The sequence below is a fragment of the Emydura macquarii genome, unplaced genomic scaffold (genome assembly GCF_026122565.2).
Source record: "Emydura macquarii macquarii isolate MOO-44397 ecotype Brisbane River unplaced genomic scaffold, CSIRO-AGI_Emac_v2 contig_2768, whole genome shotgun sequence".
Lineage (NCBI taxonomy): Eukaryota > Metazoa > Chordata > Testudines > Chelidae > Emydura > Emydura macquarii.
Window position 1 is genome coordinate 49,083,879 of NW_027132905.1, and position 18,317 is coordinate 49,102,195.

An 18,317-nucleotide genomic window follows, 5' to 3' on the forward strand; every position below is an offset into this window, starting at 1 on the left:
TGGCTGGCCTTTGTCAGCTGACTCAGGCTCATGGGCCTCAGGCAAAGGGGCTGTTTGATTGTGGTGGTAAAAGTCTACACCACAATTAAAGAGCCATGTGTTTTTAACTGCAGTGAAGACATACCCTGAGAGACCTGAGGCCTGGTTTTTCAGAGATGCTGCGCATGCTTAGCTACCATTGACTTCAGCTAGAGTTATGGAAGCTCAGGGCTTCCATCAGGCCTAAGGTGCTTCAACTTAGGCACCCAAAATTTGGAGACCACCGTTGAAAATTTGGACCTAAATGAGTTGACCAAAGACACACAGAATGTCTGTGGCAGATCGAACCTACATCTCCAGATTCACAAGCCCTGTATAATTGGTTGGTGCAGTCTGATGATGACATGATTATCTGTGATAAATTTACACGCTGCTCCTTTATACATAAGTGAATTGCTCTACCAAATTGCTCATGACTGTGTCTGTCCAATTACATATAGCAGGATATGGATACCTTTGTGTTTAAAGCATCTGGATTTGATATATACTGTTTTACTGAAATGATCCACTATGGCTTCTCATATTTACATACAGACATGCTGTGATCACTCAATTATAGTATATGTCTAATACATTATTTTTGAGTAAAATGCCATCAAATTTAACTTACTTGTTTCATTTTTTTGTTTGTTTGTTTTTGTTTTGTTTTAGGATCTTGTGTCCTTCTCTCTTAAGGATGGTGAGTGTTCTTATTATTTGTTTTTATGATCTTTTCGTATAGACTTATTTACATCACATACGGTAAAAAAAATTTTTTTAAATCTTATTCCGAAGGTGAATACACTATCCTAACTACTATAATGTTGTTTGCATTCTTTTAATGTCAACAGCACACAGTTTCCTTGATTTAACTTCAAGAGAACCAAGAGAACTTTTGTTCTTTAAGATAAATGTTTAATAGTAACCTATAGTTAAAATCTCAATGAATCTCTCCTGCTTGTTGATCTCCTGATCTCACTCTAACCTACAGACCTCTTTCCATCATGGCTTATCACGCAGATGTGTCCAGTAGCAGAAAAGTTCTGAAGCTAAATAATTGAAATGAGTTTCTTTCAAAGAGGCTTATGGAACCTAGGTGCCCAACTCCCAGTGAAAGTCAATCAGGCCATTTTGAAAATCTCAGCCTAAAATATTGGTTCTGCAAGTTTCTTCCAATTACTGGCTAAAATGAAGACCTATCCCTGGAACAAATTCCTGATCTCCTGTGAAGCCTATCCTGAACAAATAATAGTATTTTTTGGGTTTTTTTAGCAGACAAATGTTTTGTTTTAAAATCCAGGAGGTGGATTAAATTACTGGAATGAAATTATTAATGATATAAAAATGTCTAACTGTAGCAAACTCTTCAGATCAATGGCTGCATTTGGCCAACTATTTTCAATACACGTTTGCACAGGACTGAAGTTAATTCATTGTTGTTAAGCCTTATCCATATCAGGACAAAGTGGCTTTTTTCATTGGCTTTCTCAGTTTATTTTTAATAGAAAACTGAAAAGTTAGGCAGCTATTACAATAAAGGTTACTACATCCCTCTGAAATAATAAAAAGTAGTATTTTCATGTTATCACTTCACAAGTTCATCTATCCCTGTGCTGAGAAAGCGGAAACCAAGGTGGGAGTTAGCGGAGAAGCAGGATGGGTCCGTGTTTAGGGCACTAGGCTAGAACTTGAGATATGTGGTTTAATTACCTGCTCTGCTACGGACTTCGCTGTGTGACCTCAGCAAGTCACTTAGGCCTACATCCTCAAAGATATTTAGGTATCTAATGCCAGGTCAGACAACTGAGCCTGTGTAACTACAGACGCTGTTTTTGCTCATAACATTATCCAGTTCTTTAGTCTTTCTGTGCTTCAGATTCCCATCTGTGAATTGGGGCTAGTAACTCTTCCTTACCTCACAGGGATATTGTGAGGATAAATATATTAAAGACTCTGACATGCTCAGATCCTTTAGTGTTTGAGGTTAGATAAATACCTAATCTAAACAAATAGGTAGGTTAACAACTGTCTGTGAAGTGCTATCTCCATATCAGGTCTCTCAAGGAGACTTGCCAGATGTTTCAAGCTGGTATCTTGACACGCACATCCATGAAATGCAATGACGTCTTTCATGCCAAGAGTGCACACAGAATACTTTATGACAACGAGAGGCAGATGCGGTGGAGATGGACACTGGAAAAGAAATAGATCTGACACAAAGTGTTTAAAATCTGATATGCTTAAAATATCTTTTTCTTTGGCGCTCTTGCTTCCCAGCCCCAGAGTAATTCTTTTTACTACTGAATGCTGTCAGATTGCATTGCCTATTCCTTCAGCTGATGCAATGAAGAATAAGTATAAACAACTGTCAGCAATATACATATACAAAAGCTAGCTTGTAGCTGGATCTGTTTTTATTATTAAACTCCAGTCTCCCTGTTATAGTAAATAAGAAGTACTGAATTTAAAGCTTATATTTGGAGGTGCATTTAGACAAGGTAATAAATCTTGTATTGTCACTTAGATGTTGGGAGCTGCATCTTTTTCCCCACAAGTCTATTTCACATTGTTTTTGGCACTGGTCTTGCTGCAGCCTCTCCCTGCTGGGAATGAAGATATGACCCACCTCCCCACAATTGCCAGTGCCTCCTACCAACTGCAAGAAGGTAAAAAGAGGTCTTGCCACATCTCCTGAAAGAGAGGTGGAGTGAAAGAGGAGGACATCATTTGCCATATAGGCACTCGCCTGTTATAGTGCATCTTTGCTGACAGTGAGGAGATTTGTAGGCAAGAATTATTTCACTATAAGATGATTTAGGTGGGCACATAGGTCCTGATCATCAGCTATTGTAAATCAGCCCAGGTCCACTGACTTCTGTGAAGCTAATGAATTCATAGTCCTGTGCTTTACCATGTACAAATTGGTGAACCATCATTTCTCCCATGCCGGAGGTATGCTGGCATGAACTGGAAATTCTATCTCAGTATACAACATAGTCACTACCTAGAGCAGAGTGCAACATTTGCTGTTTGATCTGATCTGATTAAAACTGATTGATTACCTGTTTTTCCATCTATTTAAGGCTATTACGATGCCCGAGCAAGGGTGCTGATCTGCCACGTCACTTGGCTGCTGAGAATCCCTTTAGAGGAGCTAGAAGTCTTGGAGGAGTCTCTACTTGAGAGTCTGAAGGAACAGAAAGAGGAAAAATCAGAGTAAGAGCATTTGTAACAGAGCTTTGCATTGGCTGTGGGTTTAAAACAACCTCCAACCACTTCTCCCAGCATGAAACCTCAACGTGAATCACCTGCATTCTAGTCCGGTCTCTTACACTCCCTCCCATGACTTAGCTAATCAGTTATGGCTTGTTTTTTTCAGAAGTGCTCACAGCTCCAGCTGATGTCAATTGGAGCTGTGAATACTCGACACTCTAAAAATATGGTCACTGAGGAACAACCTTACAAGATTCTGAAGGCAACTCAGCACCTTACAGGATGGGGCCCTTACCTCTTTGCTTCAGTTTCCCTGTCTATAAAATGTGGATAATAACAACTAAGAGATCTAAGGAGGATTGATTATGGACCAAATGTTCTGTAGTCATTAGAGCTGAACCGAGTGGGCACCAGCAGATAATGTGGCTGTATGTTTGTAAAGCACACTGCTACTGAAAACTGCTAAGGGCTAGTTTTGATTATTTCAATTGGAATACTCACTAGTAAGGTCCTAATCAATATAAGTAATGTTGGAAGAATGAGGCTCCAAAGTAAGTGCTAAGTATTATTGTTCAACCCCAGTCTAATCCCCATCTCTACAATAATGCCTCTGCCGCTATGATGTTACTACAAACTTTTAGCTTCAGAAGCTCAGCTGGTGACTTCAGTGGAGCTGCCCTGGTTTACATCAGCTATGGATAGGGAACCAGGTCTAGAAAGGTGTTTAGGTGCCTAAAGGTGCAGACAGGTGCCTGGTGTGATTTGACTTCAAAGGGATTTAGGCGCCTAATCAGATAGGCCTTTTGTAAATCTTGCTAGGCACCTATCTGCAACTTTAGGCACCTGAATACCTTTGAAAACCTTTGTAAAAACCTTTGTTCTTAATATTTAAGATAATTAATTTCACCCTCATGATAAGAAATTTCATTATGAAACTGCCAAAGCACCACGGATTGTGCCGTTTTGGGAATAAGGTGAACTGTTCTTTAGTTGCTGTGCAAAGGGAGCAGGTGGAGTCAGCAATATGGTGAATGGTGAGTTTTAATTCACATGCCGGAGATATGCGTAAACACAACAATCTCATTAGCTTAATCTAATCAAGTGCTAATAAACTCATTAATCAATATCTGTGACCCTGTGTTGTTCAGATGCTGCCGTGGATTTTCTGAACAGCTTGTCGCAATAATTTCTCGTTAATGACTTTATTGTAAAAATGAGAAATCAAAATAATCTCACAGATTGTGAATGGCTGAGCAGGACAGGTTTTTACTGTAAACCAGGAGCAAGGGTCGGAACTGATGGATTTCTTGTGCTGTGGCTGCTGCTGGGAATGGACTCCCTGGCATGTAAGAATGCACGTAATGAGGGTGACGTTTTTTTGATTAGTTTGCAAAGTTCTTCACCCTTGGAGATGGTATTACAACAATGACTGATTATATTTTGTTCAGACTAGGGCTCAGTTTCTGGAGCCTGTTCCTGAGAGGAACCACAACCTAAACCAATGCACATTGCATGTGTTCATCACTTCTTAGGGCCAGACCAGTGGTGACTGCAGAATTGCATTACGTTAGAAGCTTTGCTTTGAAAACTTTCCTTCAGAAACTAATGAACAGATCAGAGGGAGGGGAAGCCTTAGGCATTATTAAATGGGGCAGTGGATGGCTCAAGACATTGGAAATTGGGCTATGGAGTCTCTCAAGTTCACCTCTTAGTCACTGGTTCAAATCCAGCCATGGTCAGTCAGAACTAGACATTGACTGCTACCTAAAAAGCTTCAAATGGTAACAATGTGAAACAATCCAGTGTCCATGTAACAAAAACTGTTATCACAGTTAATCCTCTTGTTGGCAGTCTACACGGAGAGGCCCCAGAGACTAAATAAATGGATGTGGAAACTGAGCACAACATTCATTCCTCCAGGTCTGGGCTGAGGAATATTGGCAAGGGACAGTGTGAGGAAAACAGCATTTCCTGTGGCCTACCTGGACTTTCAATAAATAGAAAATAAATTTTCTAAGACTCAGGAAGAGGAGTGCATGACTTTGCTATGCATGGAAATGAGAAGGTGTCCAGTGCATCTCGTCACTTTGATATATTCCAAGGGATCCTTTGTGGTCATTCTCTGATCAGATACCACCTATCTTTCAGGGACTTCTGCTGGCTTGAGTCAGCAGGAGGTCTTGCCTTTGCTGTGGTGAGCCTGCCAGTATGGAACTTGCTTCTGACTGGCATCTGTCATAGCCCGTTCCTCACGCTTTTCAACAACTTGCAGGACTCATGCTACAGCACTATAAATAGCAGTGTAGACGTTCGGGCTCAGGCTAGAGCTTGGTCTCTGAAACCTCCCCCCTTCTTGGGTTTCAGAGCCCGAGCCTGACCATCTGCACCACTGTTTAGCACCATAGCGCAAGCCTGAGTCTGCGGACCCGGGATGTGAGACTCACTGCCATGGGTTTTGTTTGGGGTTTTTTGCCATATAGACGTACCTTTAGGCGTGCAATGAGTGCTTGTGAATCGTGTCTGATGTACAGCCCTAGAGACCGTTTATCCACAGAATGTGCTCCACCCCAACTTGGAAATGGCCCTCAAGCCCTGAACTGAAGAGGTCATCTCTAGAGATGAGAACAGTTCAGTCCTTGGTGTCTCTACAGAGACAGACAACAAGGATGCCAAGTAGTACGATCTTTGGTATGGACACTTGTCTACTGAGAACTAGATCTACACCACTGAACTCATTTCATGGAGGTTGCCCAGCAGCTAGAAAATGATAATCTATCCAAACTGGGCTGGATTCTAACCCGTGACCTAGCAGTGAAAGGCTCTCTAGCCCATAATAGCAATCGCTAAGCCATCCACCCCCGTGCTTCATATGTAGGGCCCCGTCCTGCTCAGTGAGACACTTTTGAATGACCTGGTCTGCACAGTACTAAAAAAAAGGTGTTGCATATGCTGCAATCTTCAAGCAATCTTATCTTATTATCTGTTACGTATATGTATATGGACGTTAAAATGTTCGCTTTTTTCATTGTCCAAGCTACGGTCTTGTGTTTGGATGGATTTTCCAGGTAAGTAGCCTATGTTTGGTTTTGTAGCCAATTACCTTGTTTCAGTTTAAATCTGTGGCTTTATTTTTATGGTCATCAATCTAAGTGAGTTGTCATAATGCACATCTGTCTGTCAGTGTTTACTGTTGCCAGTGGTGAAATTCTGTGCCGTGGATCAGGAGAGCACAGACAGATCTGAGTGTTGTGATGTTATCTGTAAGGCTTTCGTGTCATCTGTCGTGATTTTTATTCCCATCCAGAACTGCAGAAGCATCAAGAAGAAAGAAAGAAAGGAAGAAGAAATTGAGGAGATATCTGATGATTGGCTTGGCAACAGTAGGGGGTGGAACAGTGATAGGTGAGGCTGTCCTGCAGTTTCTGGGACCTGACTGGGAGTTACACAGATGGTGGCAAGAGCAGAGTGGGAGTTCTGAAATGATTCATTGAGCAACAGCAGCTGTGCTTACATCTTAGCCCCAGCTCTAATTTTTAACATGTTCATTGCTTGTAATGTCACAGGCCAGGTAACAGTTAAAATCAGATATAAGGAAAACTCCAAAAGCTAGGAATAATCTTACAGATTTGCAAAAACAAAACCTAAGGGGTTAAGGGCAACAGAGCCTCATTTTTTCCTTTCAGGCCAGTGTTAAGGAAATGTGACTCCAGTGACTTCAGTGGAGTTACTGTTGATTTACAAGAGTAAATGCACATTCCAGCCTTCAGAAGGTGATTTTCCAGGACAAACGAGCTCAGTTGCTCAGCTGGTCTGTCAGTCAGAATTGTTTGGTCACTCAGATGTATAAAAACATAGGGCCAGTTCCTCAGCTAGTGTAAATCAATGTAGCTTCCTTGCATTTAATGGTGCTACACCAATTTATACCTGCTGAGGAGCTGATTCTTTAAAGTTCTTGATTTACCCTGGTGTTAGAAAGAATCAGACTCGTCATCTTCTCTAGACTCCCCAAAATCAGGACAACATGGGATTAGCCAGGAATTTTCTAATAAGAGATGTTTGGGATCTGCTTTCACTGACACCAGTGTTTCTCCTTTGACTTCAGTGAAGTTAATCTTCATTTATACTGGTGATAAAGAGAGGAGAATCCAGGCTGGAAACTCAGCGAGAGGGGAGGGCCTCTGAAAATCAGGGTTGGGTTTGTTGATGGAGCCATGTGGGGAAGAGCAGTCTGGATTTCTGTGGGGAGGGTGATCCCTTCCGGCTTTTGGTTCAGGTTGCTCAGTGCGATATGGTGCGTTAGCTCACTCCCTGATAAGTTGTTAGCTGTTCTCACAGTAGGAAGCTATCCCCCTACTGACACAGCACAAAGAAATGGAAATCTGTTTGTCTTCCACAATGATCATGCACTGCAGCTCTCACTTGTTGCACCTTTAGGTTTGACAGGGGGTCTCGCTGCCCCTCTGGTTGCTGCTGGAGCTGCAACCATCATTGGAAGTGCTGGGGCAGCAGCTCTAGGGTCAACCGCTGGAATCGCTGTCATGACCTCGCTCTTTGGAGCAGCGGGGGCTGGCCTTACCGGTGAGAGAACAGATTTCGATTCTAAACCAGCAAGCCACAGGATAATGTATGCAAAGTCAGGTGCTAATGGCTTAGCTCTAGAGTGTGAGGTTTGGAAAGGGCACTGTGGGCTAAACAGTCAATCTCTACCGCAGCAGAACTCAGCTGCTGGTTCTCCAGCCACCCCTGATTTTCATAGCCACGCGCTGACCCGCTCCTTAAGGCTAAGTGAGATGTGGTGCAGCACCCTGACGATGATGCAGCAGTTTTCCCTGGGCTAACGGCAATTCAAATTAGACATTCTAGACAGACACCCTCACACAGACAAGTTACATTTAGGATTGTGGCTAACTACGGTAAATAGAAGCCTTCTCTGTTTTAGCTTTAAAAACAATGGTTTCATGAAGGCCGGTTATTAATTATATCCGATAATTATGTCTGATGGCTTCCGCTGCCATCCCATCTGATCACTCAAGCAAAGAGCTAAGAATTTGTTATTAACGTCTGCTGGTGGCAGCCCCTATCATTACTCTATGATTTCTATACCTGTAGGCTACAAAATGAAGAAACGAATGGGAGCCATAGAGGAGTTTGAATTCCTCCCTTTAACTGAAGGGAAACAGCTTCATATCACCATAGCCATCACTGGCTGGTTGAGTACTGGCAAATATGGTAAGAGCAACACAAGATATCCTAGGCAGACTTTTGGGAAGCCATATTTGTATGGTCAAAGAGTGCTTATATATGAAATCATGAAATATAGCAGGACCAAGATGATGTGTTAGAAGAACGCCAACGGTTACTTTAAAGCCATGTCTGCTTAGGCCAGTGTGAATAGGTTCAAAATGTAAAAGGGAGCACTGGATGGCTGGGGAGGTTTGTAATAGAATTTATGGAGTCTTTCACCTCTGGTCATCATGTCAAGTCCATCCAGTGTTGGTAGTAACTGAAAGCTGTGACAGTGTGATGGCTGTTGGGTAGTCTGATAGTTTATGTGTTCTGCGCAATGTGCAGTGACTCTGAAGGCCTCCAGTCCACTTTCTCTGATGAGATGTTCTCATCGCAAAAGCTGCCAGAACAGCTGACATGCTTTGGAACCTGAAGCAGGACAGAAAATGACAGAAGAATTTGCTAGCGAGTTAGGGTTAAATACAAGTCTTCCTCTCTGGGTAGGGCCTTTACTGCAAGAGTTCTGGTTTAACCCAAACAGATGCCTTCCATGAATGATAGTGGACACCAGCTATGAACTGTCGAATAGGGCTTCCCCTGCTGTCCTCCACTCATCTGCCTCAGAACAGAGTTTAGTTACCACTTAAAAGGTTTTCTTCATCGTGTTGAATAGGGTTTGGGAGGAACATTCTGAAAGGGGAGCAGTGTTTAATGAGGGGGGTTACCCCAGCTCCATTCCTAGGAGCCTTTACACTTGTAAATCAGATTGCATGTAGTTTATCTGGGCTATGGTGTCTTTGCAGTTGTTCTCATGTGCTCTTACTAGAAGAGGTGAGATCTAAGCAGCCTGAGGGTACCCCCTCCTTCTCCCCCCTTTAAACCCAGATTGTAGCCTCATCCAGAAAAGAGAAAGGGTAGAGGATAGGAAACTGCTGGTGGAGATGGTTATACAAAAAAGGAAGTGTTTCTATTAATATACCTTGCTTGTGTTTTTGCTAGAGACGATCTGACTTGGATGATGTCTAGTTCCTGGCAAAAAGTGCTTTGGCCAATTATTGGAGCTTTTTTTGTGCCTCACATTTATCCACAGGCAATTAATAGAATGTAGTTTCTTTTTCTCTTCCGCTCTGTGCCAACTACTGTAGGTTTATTGGCAAGAAAACCCAGTCAAGTAAAGCATGTTAAATGCAGTGCTTGAAGGGGGGAGCTCATAGGTTGCAACCTCTGAAAATTTGGAATGTTATATTGTCATTTCAAATATAGTCACAGTTGTAACTTGTCATATAAAATATGTCAATGATCTGCTGCTAATATGTTCAGCAGCCCTACTGAACGGCTGCCAGTGTATTCCATTCAGGAATATCATAATTCATATATTATATAATTCATGCTATCAGGACATTTTCTGTCAGCCATTGCTTGTTAAATCCAGTCTCCCATCAGAATCGGGTCTTGAAACCTCTGCTTTCCCTTTATATTGTTCTCTTGCTGATACCACACAAGGTTTCAGAATTTTCTGGGGCTGGAGGGTTTCTAGGGGGCTGTTAGCAAGTCACTGTGTGCCTTTCGGTAAGTTATTTAATCATTCTCTGTCTCAGTTTGCCCTTAAAATGAGAGTTACGGAGGATCTGAATTCATTTCCATAAATAGAAACGTGATATACTGTTTAAAAAAGCAGAACTAAAACAATCCTTCAGCTGCCTCCTTTAATAGTTGTATCTGCCTGTCTTGGGTATTTATACGATCCCCATCACCATAGTATGTGAGGCCCTCTCTACACTATGGGCACTACAGCTGCATAGCTATGGTGCCATAGTGTAGACTCAAATTACAATGATGAAAGAGGATTTTCCATTTCTCCACCTCCCTAAGCAATCATAGCTAGGTCAATGGAAGCATTCTTCCCCGCCCTAGCCATGTCTACACTGGGGTTAGGTCAGCATAGCCGGGGTATGGATTTTTCAGATGCTGGAGCACTATAGCTATGTCAACCTAAGTTTTAAGTGTAGATCAGGCCTGAGGGCCACACAATCTTTAATATATTTATCCTCACAACCCCCCTGTGAGGTAGGGAAGTGCTATTATCTACACTGTGCACCTGGGAAACTGAGGCACAGAGAGACTAAGGGCCAGATTTTTAAAAGTGTTTAAGTACCTAAATACGCAGATAGGTGCCTAGTGGGATTTTCAAAAGCACCTAGGTGCCTAACTACATCTTTGGGCATCCACATACTTTTAAATACCGACTCTAAGTGACTCGCCCAAGATCACGCAGGAAGTCTGTGGCAGAACAGAGTATGGAACCGTGGTCTTCTGGATCTTCCTAACCATTGAACCATCCTTCCTCAGTCCAACTTTCTGTTCCTTTCCTCATGTACCAGAAGGCACACTGTTTCCGAGTGTGTGACAATAAAGCAGCGTCTCAATTCTGATCAGTAAAATACGTATGTTATAGGAGTGTAGCAGAGCCGGGGGCACGTATTGTACCAGCTCTCAGTCACAGTTGGTCACAGCAACAAGCAGTTGTTTGGTTTATGGTATAAAAAGTACCTCATCAATACACTTTATGTAGTGATTGGATTTAAACTAGTCAGTCTCCATCTAACAGCTTTTGGGTGGTCTATGTGAAGTGAACTGGTGGTCTCTTTGTCCACATGACAAAACAATTTCAGTTTACACTGTTTGCCCTTTGATGGCTATTTCAGCAGAGAAGCCAAGGAGTGAATGGGTCATTAAGACTGAATTTACCTCTGTCACGACTAGGTGTAGTCCCTTGTGGTCAAGATTGAGGTACATTGGCAGGATATTGTGGTGGAAGCTTGCATGGCTTCTGCTAATGCTGTATCTATTCTGTGACTGCCTCAGCCTATGCCTACACACTAGAGCCTGAATAAACTGCCCCCCGAGTGACATAACTTACACCAACATAAGCGCTTGTGTGCACAGCGCTATGTCAGCGGGATAGCTTCTTTCGATGACATAGCTTCTCCCATTAACAAAGGTGGTTTTATTATGCCGACAGGAGAGCTCTCTCCTGTCAGCATAGAGCGTCTTCACCAGGCACACTGCAGCAGCATAGTTGCATTGATACAGCAGTGCCACTGCAGTGCTGTATGTGTAGCCCTGTCCTCAGTAAGGGAACCAGGAATAGGTGGCCTTAGTATTTTAGGAGGTCTTTTACAATTTCACTGGCATATATTAGCCTGACCACCTAGCCCACACTTTCCTACTCAGCTGGCAGCAGAGAGGATGGCACAGTAATTGTTTTACAGCAAAAAATTATGTTGGCATAATGTGAATTATCCAGTTCTCATAAAGACAGGAATTGCTACTGCTCCTGATTAGCATTTGGGAAAAACTAAGTCAAAGAAAAAGGGGTAGTAAACACACAGTCTGAATCCTCTTCATTCTCACTTTCATACAGATCCATTAATTCAGTCTAAGCCTCCAAAACCCAAATACCAGGAGGACAATATACCATAGCATAGCACTTCGGATATTCACAGAGCAGTAGCAGATTTAAGTACTTTTTTTAAAAGGAAAAGAGCCCGAAAATTGCAACAAAAATGATTAGGAGCACAGGGAAGGATTTGACAAGATCCTTAGTACCTCCTGCACAATACTGAGCACCCTCTGTTCTCATCAGAGTCTCATGGAAGTTGTCTCCACTCATCACCACCTCATCAGAAATGACTAACAAATGCATTTGAAAATACTGTGGGCAAAATCCTGCCATACTCCTTCAACTGCTTTGGGCCGCACTCCCTGTGAGGTCAACCAGATTTGGCCCAAATGAGGACACAGTATGAACTATAGGATTTAGTCTTCTATTTGGTGATGGGAGGAAGGTCCTTAATTCCCACCATAGTTAGCACTAATGGATCCCCTTCTTGGCAGATTCTGCAGCAGTCAAGGCATGAATGGGCCATGGAGACTTAACTTGGAGGTGGTCCCTCCATACTGGGCTAAGACTTTTTGGGAGGGAAGCTGGATCTATTCTTTGGAGAAACAAAAGCTCTCAGACTCCAGTGCTGTCAATCCAACACATTTTACCAACAAGAAATCTGATTGAAATATTAAGAAATGTCCATCATTAATAGCATTTCAAAATATGATCCTGGAATAATTTAGCAGATTGAAGTATTCTGCAGGTTGACATTATAACTCACTCTTTTATTGGCTCCTTGTTTGATTCCTGTGGCCAGACAGCAGTTGTTTTTCCTCCTGTGAAAGTGAATTCTTTGTGTTCACATCCTTCCTTAGGGAGTTTCACAGCTCCATGGAACAGCTTGTTGCAGTCCAGTGAGCAGTACAGTCTGGCCTGGGAATCCAAGTACCTGATGGAGCTGGGAAACACTCTGGATTCTCTGCTGAATGGTTTCGTTAACATGATGGCTCAGGAAGCCCTGAAGTACACTGTTCTGTCAGGTAAGAACCTGAGTTACACCACGTCTGCTAGAATGCTGAATCTGCTGGTTTCAGCATTTGTGTTTGTTCAAAGAAGCCTTCCCAAAAACTGATTAATCTTTCCTATTTGTTCGTTGGTTATCTGAGAAGCAGCATCACTGGCAAACCTTATACATATATTGACCCCAGTCCTGCAAAGACTTATGCCGCTGCTTCGTTTTACGCTCTGTAGTTGTCCCATTGACTTCAAAGGAAGCACTCCCACTGGGCCAAGTTAAACACATCCATAAGCAGGATTGAAGCCATAGTGTTCAGGAGCAACCCGTCCTTCTTTCAACTAGTCTCTCCTTGGTCGGTGTGAGAGCCTTCTGCTTAGTAGCTCCTGTCATGTGAAACGGCCTTCCTGGATCATTCCACCTCATCAGTTTGCCATGGCATTTCAAATCTCAGCTGAAAACATCTTTCCTCCCTTACCTATGTGCTCCTATGTTTCTTTCCCTCTTCTATTTACTATTGTAACTCTTATCTATGCTATTTTACTATGTAAGGAGTTTTGGGATACGACTTGCACAAAAGACTGTACATATTGCATTGCATTGCATGCTTCATCCATAGCTCCCACATGAGCAAACTGCATCCATGCTGTATGCCTGCTTCCGTTACATCTGTTCATTCTCCAGAAGGCATTGAGTGCACTTGTTCTGCATGTGCACATTAGTATTCCCTGTGTTCTGCGTGTGCATGTTCCATCCATGCACCTGGACACATCATATCCAACATCCCTGTGCAGATGCATTAATGCAACATATATGCACTGTATTCCCCATGTTACACATGTCCAATTTACATCTGATTGTATTAGATTTCTCCTGTTTTGCTTGCGCATGTTACATCCATGCATTCCACCTGTCTGCAGTGTATCTTCCTGTGCACATGAGATTCAACAGATTCTGGCTTATTTTTAACCTTGCAAAACATACCTTAAATCAACCCAGGGAAAGAAAAGTTGACAGTGACAAAAGAGGCAGTGTTTTTACTGCAGCAAACCATCTGACTTTTGAAATCGTCCCAGAGCTGCCCAGATTTGTAACTTTGATTTCCTGTTTGCTTTGTACCTCTCAGGCATAGTGACAGCCCTGACATGGCCAGCCTCACTTCTTACTATTGCCAGTGTCATTGACAATCCTTGGGGAGTGTGCCTGCATCGATCAGCTGAAGTGGGCAAACATCTGGCACAGATATTGCTCAGTCGACAGCAGGTAATTGGCTGAGCGGGCAAAAAATGGCTCCAGTAATTACTGCTGGAAGGAACTGATACCTTGGGGAAGCTCCAGGGGTCTGATATTTTACAGCATGCTAGTCAAACAGCAGGTGGCATTTGTCCATGGGGAAGAAAATGAATAACAAGCTGAAGAATGCAGAATTGACGAATGACGGAGACCAGCATATGCCTCACTCTTCCATACAGGGACTGGAAGAGAACATGGGTTGATGAGAGGCTGCCTGAAAACATTGGTTTAGTTTAACCCAAATCTTTGCTTAATGCTGAAGAGGTCAGGCAGCAATCCATCTAACAGAGAGCTCTGATAGCAGAAGAGATTGTGGCAGTCAGTTGAAATGCTTATACATCGTTCCTTGCAAACAGGGCTTACAGGCAGAGTCTGGTACTGAAGGGCAACAAACAAAATCCTTACAGGGAAAGGTTAACAGGAGATATACTATGGTGTCTATTTTTTGTTGAGCACTCATTTAATCCAGGAAGATTGGTGTCACACTGGGGTAATAACAAATTGAGCTTTTCACAGCCAGAGACCTGGATTCAGGTCTAATCCAAGTCAGAAGTGCAAATTGGTTTGATTTGTCCACTTCACAGAATCACTATACTACTTGGCCTGATCTTGGCAGTGGGGGAGTGAAAGGAGAGGATGAGGAGTGGGAGAAAGGAAGAGAAAAGGCAGACAGCTGAAATACCCATCAAGAGAGAAGCGGCATTGGCAGAGTGGGGCGAGGAAAGATTACATAGCATCTATCTGCACCAAAAACCAAATTCTGCTCTGAGCTATGTTGGTATAAATCCGGAGTCATTCCAGTGAAGACACTGGGTCTTACTTTCTTACTAACCCCAAACTGTCACAAGCCTGGAAATTCACCAGCCTTCATTCTAAAATAATTATTTGAAAAACCAGCACTGGAGGAGAGGGGGGAAGAAAAGAACTGGCTTATTCTAGGGGCAGCCACCTTCTGCCAAGAGGTGTTAAACTGGGCACAGATCCCATTAGCCTGAGTTCTCCTCCGCTATCCCCCACTTTTATTGGGCACCCAAGCAACAAGTTCCCACACAATGATCCCTGCTTCCTCATGGCACTGAGACAGCGACATAAAACTGGCTGGGGTTGCTTGGTATTAGTCAGATTCAGATGGATGTTGCCTCCTCCAGGAAAGTGCTTTGTAGGAGCCAGTGCACAATTACGTTGAGTGACTGTCTGCTCCTGCGGGAGGCCTCTGGAATAAAAGTCAAGAGAAAAGACTGAAAGAAAATGGGAGGCGGAGAGGGAGAGAAACAGAAATGCATGCACAAAATGGAGGAAGCGGGTAGTGGAGGAAGCAACAGGTTGTGAAGAGAGAAGATACAGAACATAAATCCAAAGGAGATGGGGACGCGGACAGGCCTAAACCCAGAATAAACATGAAAGAAAGAGAAAGGAGCCAAATAAACACATTGGATGGGTTGGCATTTGAAAGAAACAACTCAGTAAAACCATCCTCCCTGCCGAGTCTTCTTCATCCCCAGCTGACAAACCTGAAATTAAACGTCTGCCCAGGTCCTCCCATTATTTGCAGTGAGTCCAGGCTGAGTTCTAATGGCCTGATGTTCATCTTACAGCTACACTAGTCCAGTATCTATTGTAGATGAGTTATTGGGGGCCGAGAGGTAATGGGAGACATAGCTAGATACCTGCATGTCATAAATAACCCTGTGAAACAGGAACATAAGCCAGCAAAGTTGATTTGTAATAAAAACATAGTGCCAGAAAGGCAATAAAGGTCTTGATTGAAGTAAAGATTTTTCCAAGGGTACATCACACTGTCTTTTAGCTTTAGTTATGGTTAAAACACAAAATCCTGCTGTGCTGGAGAACCTAAAACTATTTAGCCGGATGTTTCTGAACCCTATTAAAACTGATGTGTGTTTAGCACAAGGAGAAGACATTTCTGCCTATTAAAAATCCCTCCCTGCTTGATCTCATAGAAAATCCTATTAAATGTATTAAGATAAAATCTTACTCATTGGAGTGGGACGCCCACAGCACATTTTCATGATGACTCCACGAGACAGCAGCCATGCACCTTTACAGCTAATGCTGCTTGATATATTTTTGACCAAAAATTTTTCTGCCAAAAAAATAATTTCATCAAAAAACAATTATTTTGCAGTAATATGTTGCTTTTGACACGGTTTTATAATGAGAAATGTCAGAGCAAACCAAAATGAAAACTTTGTATTGAGTTTCCATTTGAAATTTTTATTTCATTTTGTGACTTTTTTAAATCTTTTGAACATTTTTTGTTTTCAGAACAAAAATCTTAATTTGAACCAAAACTAGACAAAAGTGTCCCATGAAAATTAAAAATATTTGGAATGAAAAAGTTTAAATGAAAACGTTTAGTTTGACATTTTTTGTGTGAGAGAAGAAAATGGATTTTTGGATCAGCTCCACTTACAATCACGCAGTTTGTTGCCATGCTAACAATGAGCCTGATTTTGCTCTCATTTACACCAATTTCAGTCGGAAGTGACTCCACTGAAGTCAGCAGATTTAGACAGAACAAGTAAGAGCAGCATCTAATGCAGGACACTCAGGGACTGATTCTCCTTTCACTTACACCAGTTTTCAATTCCATTAGCTTTAGTGCAGTTGCTCCTGATTTAAACTGGTGTGAGAAGAGAGTCAGGACCAGATTATGGTCTTCAAGTATAGTCCTTTGACACCCCCCCCCCCCCCAGGTCTCACATCTCCCCCCTCAAGAGGTTACATAGAGTCCCAGCCCACAATAATACATACATACACCATTCATTCATTTCATTTCATACATACGCCATTACAATGGACCCCAAAGACACTTAATTCAATAAGATCTCCCAAGGATATTGCAGGAAATTGCTATATCTGTCACACAGGCCATCACAGCTACCGAAAACCTAGGTTGGGAACTTCATTAACAAATGTCCAACACAGGTTCAGCAGAAGGAGCCAAATCCTCTAGATGGTTCTCCATCAAACCAGCATTAGCTCTGGCTTATCTGGATTAAGTTTAAACCAGTTTGCTCGCATCCATGTCTCCTCTTGGCTAGGGTTGGTAAAGCATCTGTTAATGGAGGTTATATATGCTGTTTGCCTTTTCATGGAAAATTGGCTGGCTGGCAGGGTTACAAGCCATGGGAGACTATTTCACCTGCCAAGTCTATTACCCCGGCAGGCATTGGAAAAGAATGGCACTGCCTTTTCATCCTCATCTCTGCTAACGATGCCATTACATTTCATTTCTTGGCAGTTGGGAGCCCCAAGGGAGAGCATGCTTTTGTAAGGTGGACGCAAGTTTCTCTCCTTGCTAGGAAAATGGCAGGAGTTGCTCTAATGATATTTTACAGCCCTGAAATTAATTGTTTGAGGCTGGACTTGATTTCCTGCCTTGGAAAAGTGTTCCAGCACTTCAGTCGTTTCCATGTTGTTATATGGGGCTTTGCATTCTTTGAAATTCAAATAGCAGTGGTCAGGTGCAATGAATAGCTAATGGACCATTCAATGAAAAGGAGCCTCCTTAGATGATATGTGAGAAACTTGATATTAGTAAAGTAAGAAGAGAGCATTTAGACCCTTCTCCAGAAAAGCGCTTAATTTTAAGTTAAATTTAACTGTGTTAACTTCAAGAACATCAGTAATACCATTGAAGTCAATGGGACTGCTCACCTACTTAAAGTTCAGCACATGCTTAAGTGATTTGCTGGATCAGTGCCCCCTTTGGCCAGCCCTTTCTTTCCAGGTCTAGCAGAATGTTTGATAGCCATGCCATTTTCATTTGTGCCTGTGCCTCTCTGTTCCCTAGGGCAAACGACCCGTCACTTTGATTGGCTTTAGTCTGGGTGCAAGGGTCATTTACTTCTGCCTGAAGGAGATGGCTCAAGAAAAAGGTAAGAGTCCAACATTTAACTCTTCTAATTTATTTTTACGTCACCTTTTTTTTTAATGAATTCAATGCTGCTAGAAATTATCATGCTGACAGCTCTGGAGATCGAATTCCTCTAGAATAGCCACAAAACAGGGACAGCACGGCCACATGGCATTGCCACTGTGCTTCACAGCCTGACCTGGATGGGAGACCGCTAGGGTTACCAGAGCAGCTTAGTATCCAGGGCTCATTCAGTCCTTGGGCTCTTTGCTGAGACAGTCAAC

General features: G+C 42.5%; 1 protein-coding gene across 2 annotated transcripts in view; it reads left to right on the forward strand.

Annotated features, from left to right (window-relative positions):
- TMCO4 (transmembrane and coiled-coil domains 4) overlaps positions 1-18,317 on the forward strand; it is a 60,963-nt gene that overhangs the window by 7,531 nt on the left and 35,115 nt on the right. For both annotated transcript variants that reach the window (XM_067566884.1, XM_067566885.1), the window contains exons 3-10: positions 691-718; positions 3,102-3,234; positions 6,536-6,633; positions 7,666-7,809; positions 8,341-8,460; positions 12,721-12,885; positions 13,987-14,123; positions 17,971-18,055. In XM_067566884.1, the coding sequence (XP_067422985.1) occupies positions 691-718; positions 3,102-3,234; positions 6,536-6,633; positions 7,666-7,809; positions 8,341-8,460; positions 12,721-12,885; positions 13,987-14,123; positions 17,971-18,055 (910 nt within the window). The remainder of the gene's footprint in view (positions 1-690; positions 719-3,101; positions 3,235-6,535; positions 6,634-7,665; positions 7,810-8,340; positions 8,461-12,720; positions 12,886-13,986; positions 14,124-17,970; positions 18,056-18,317) is intronic.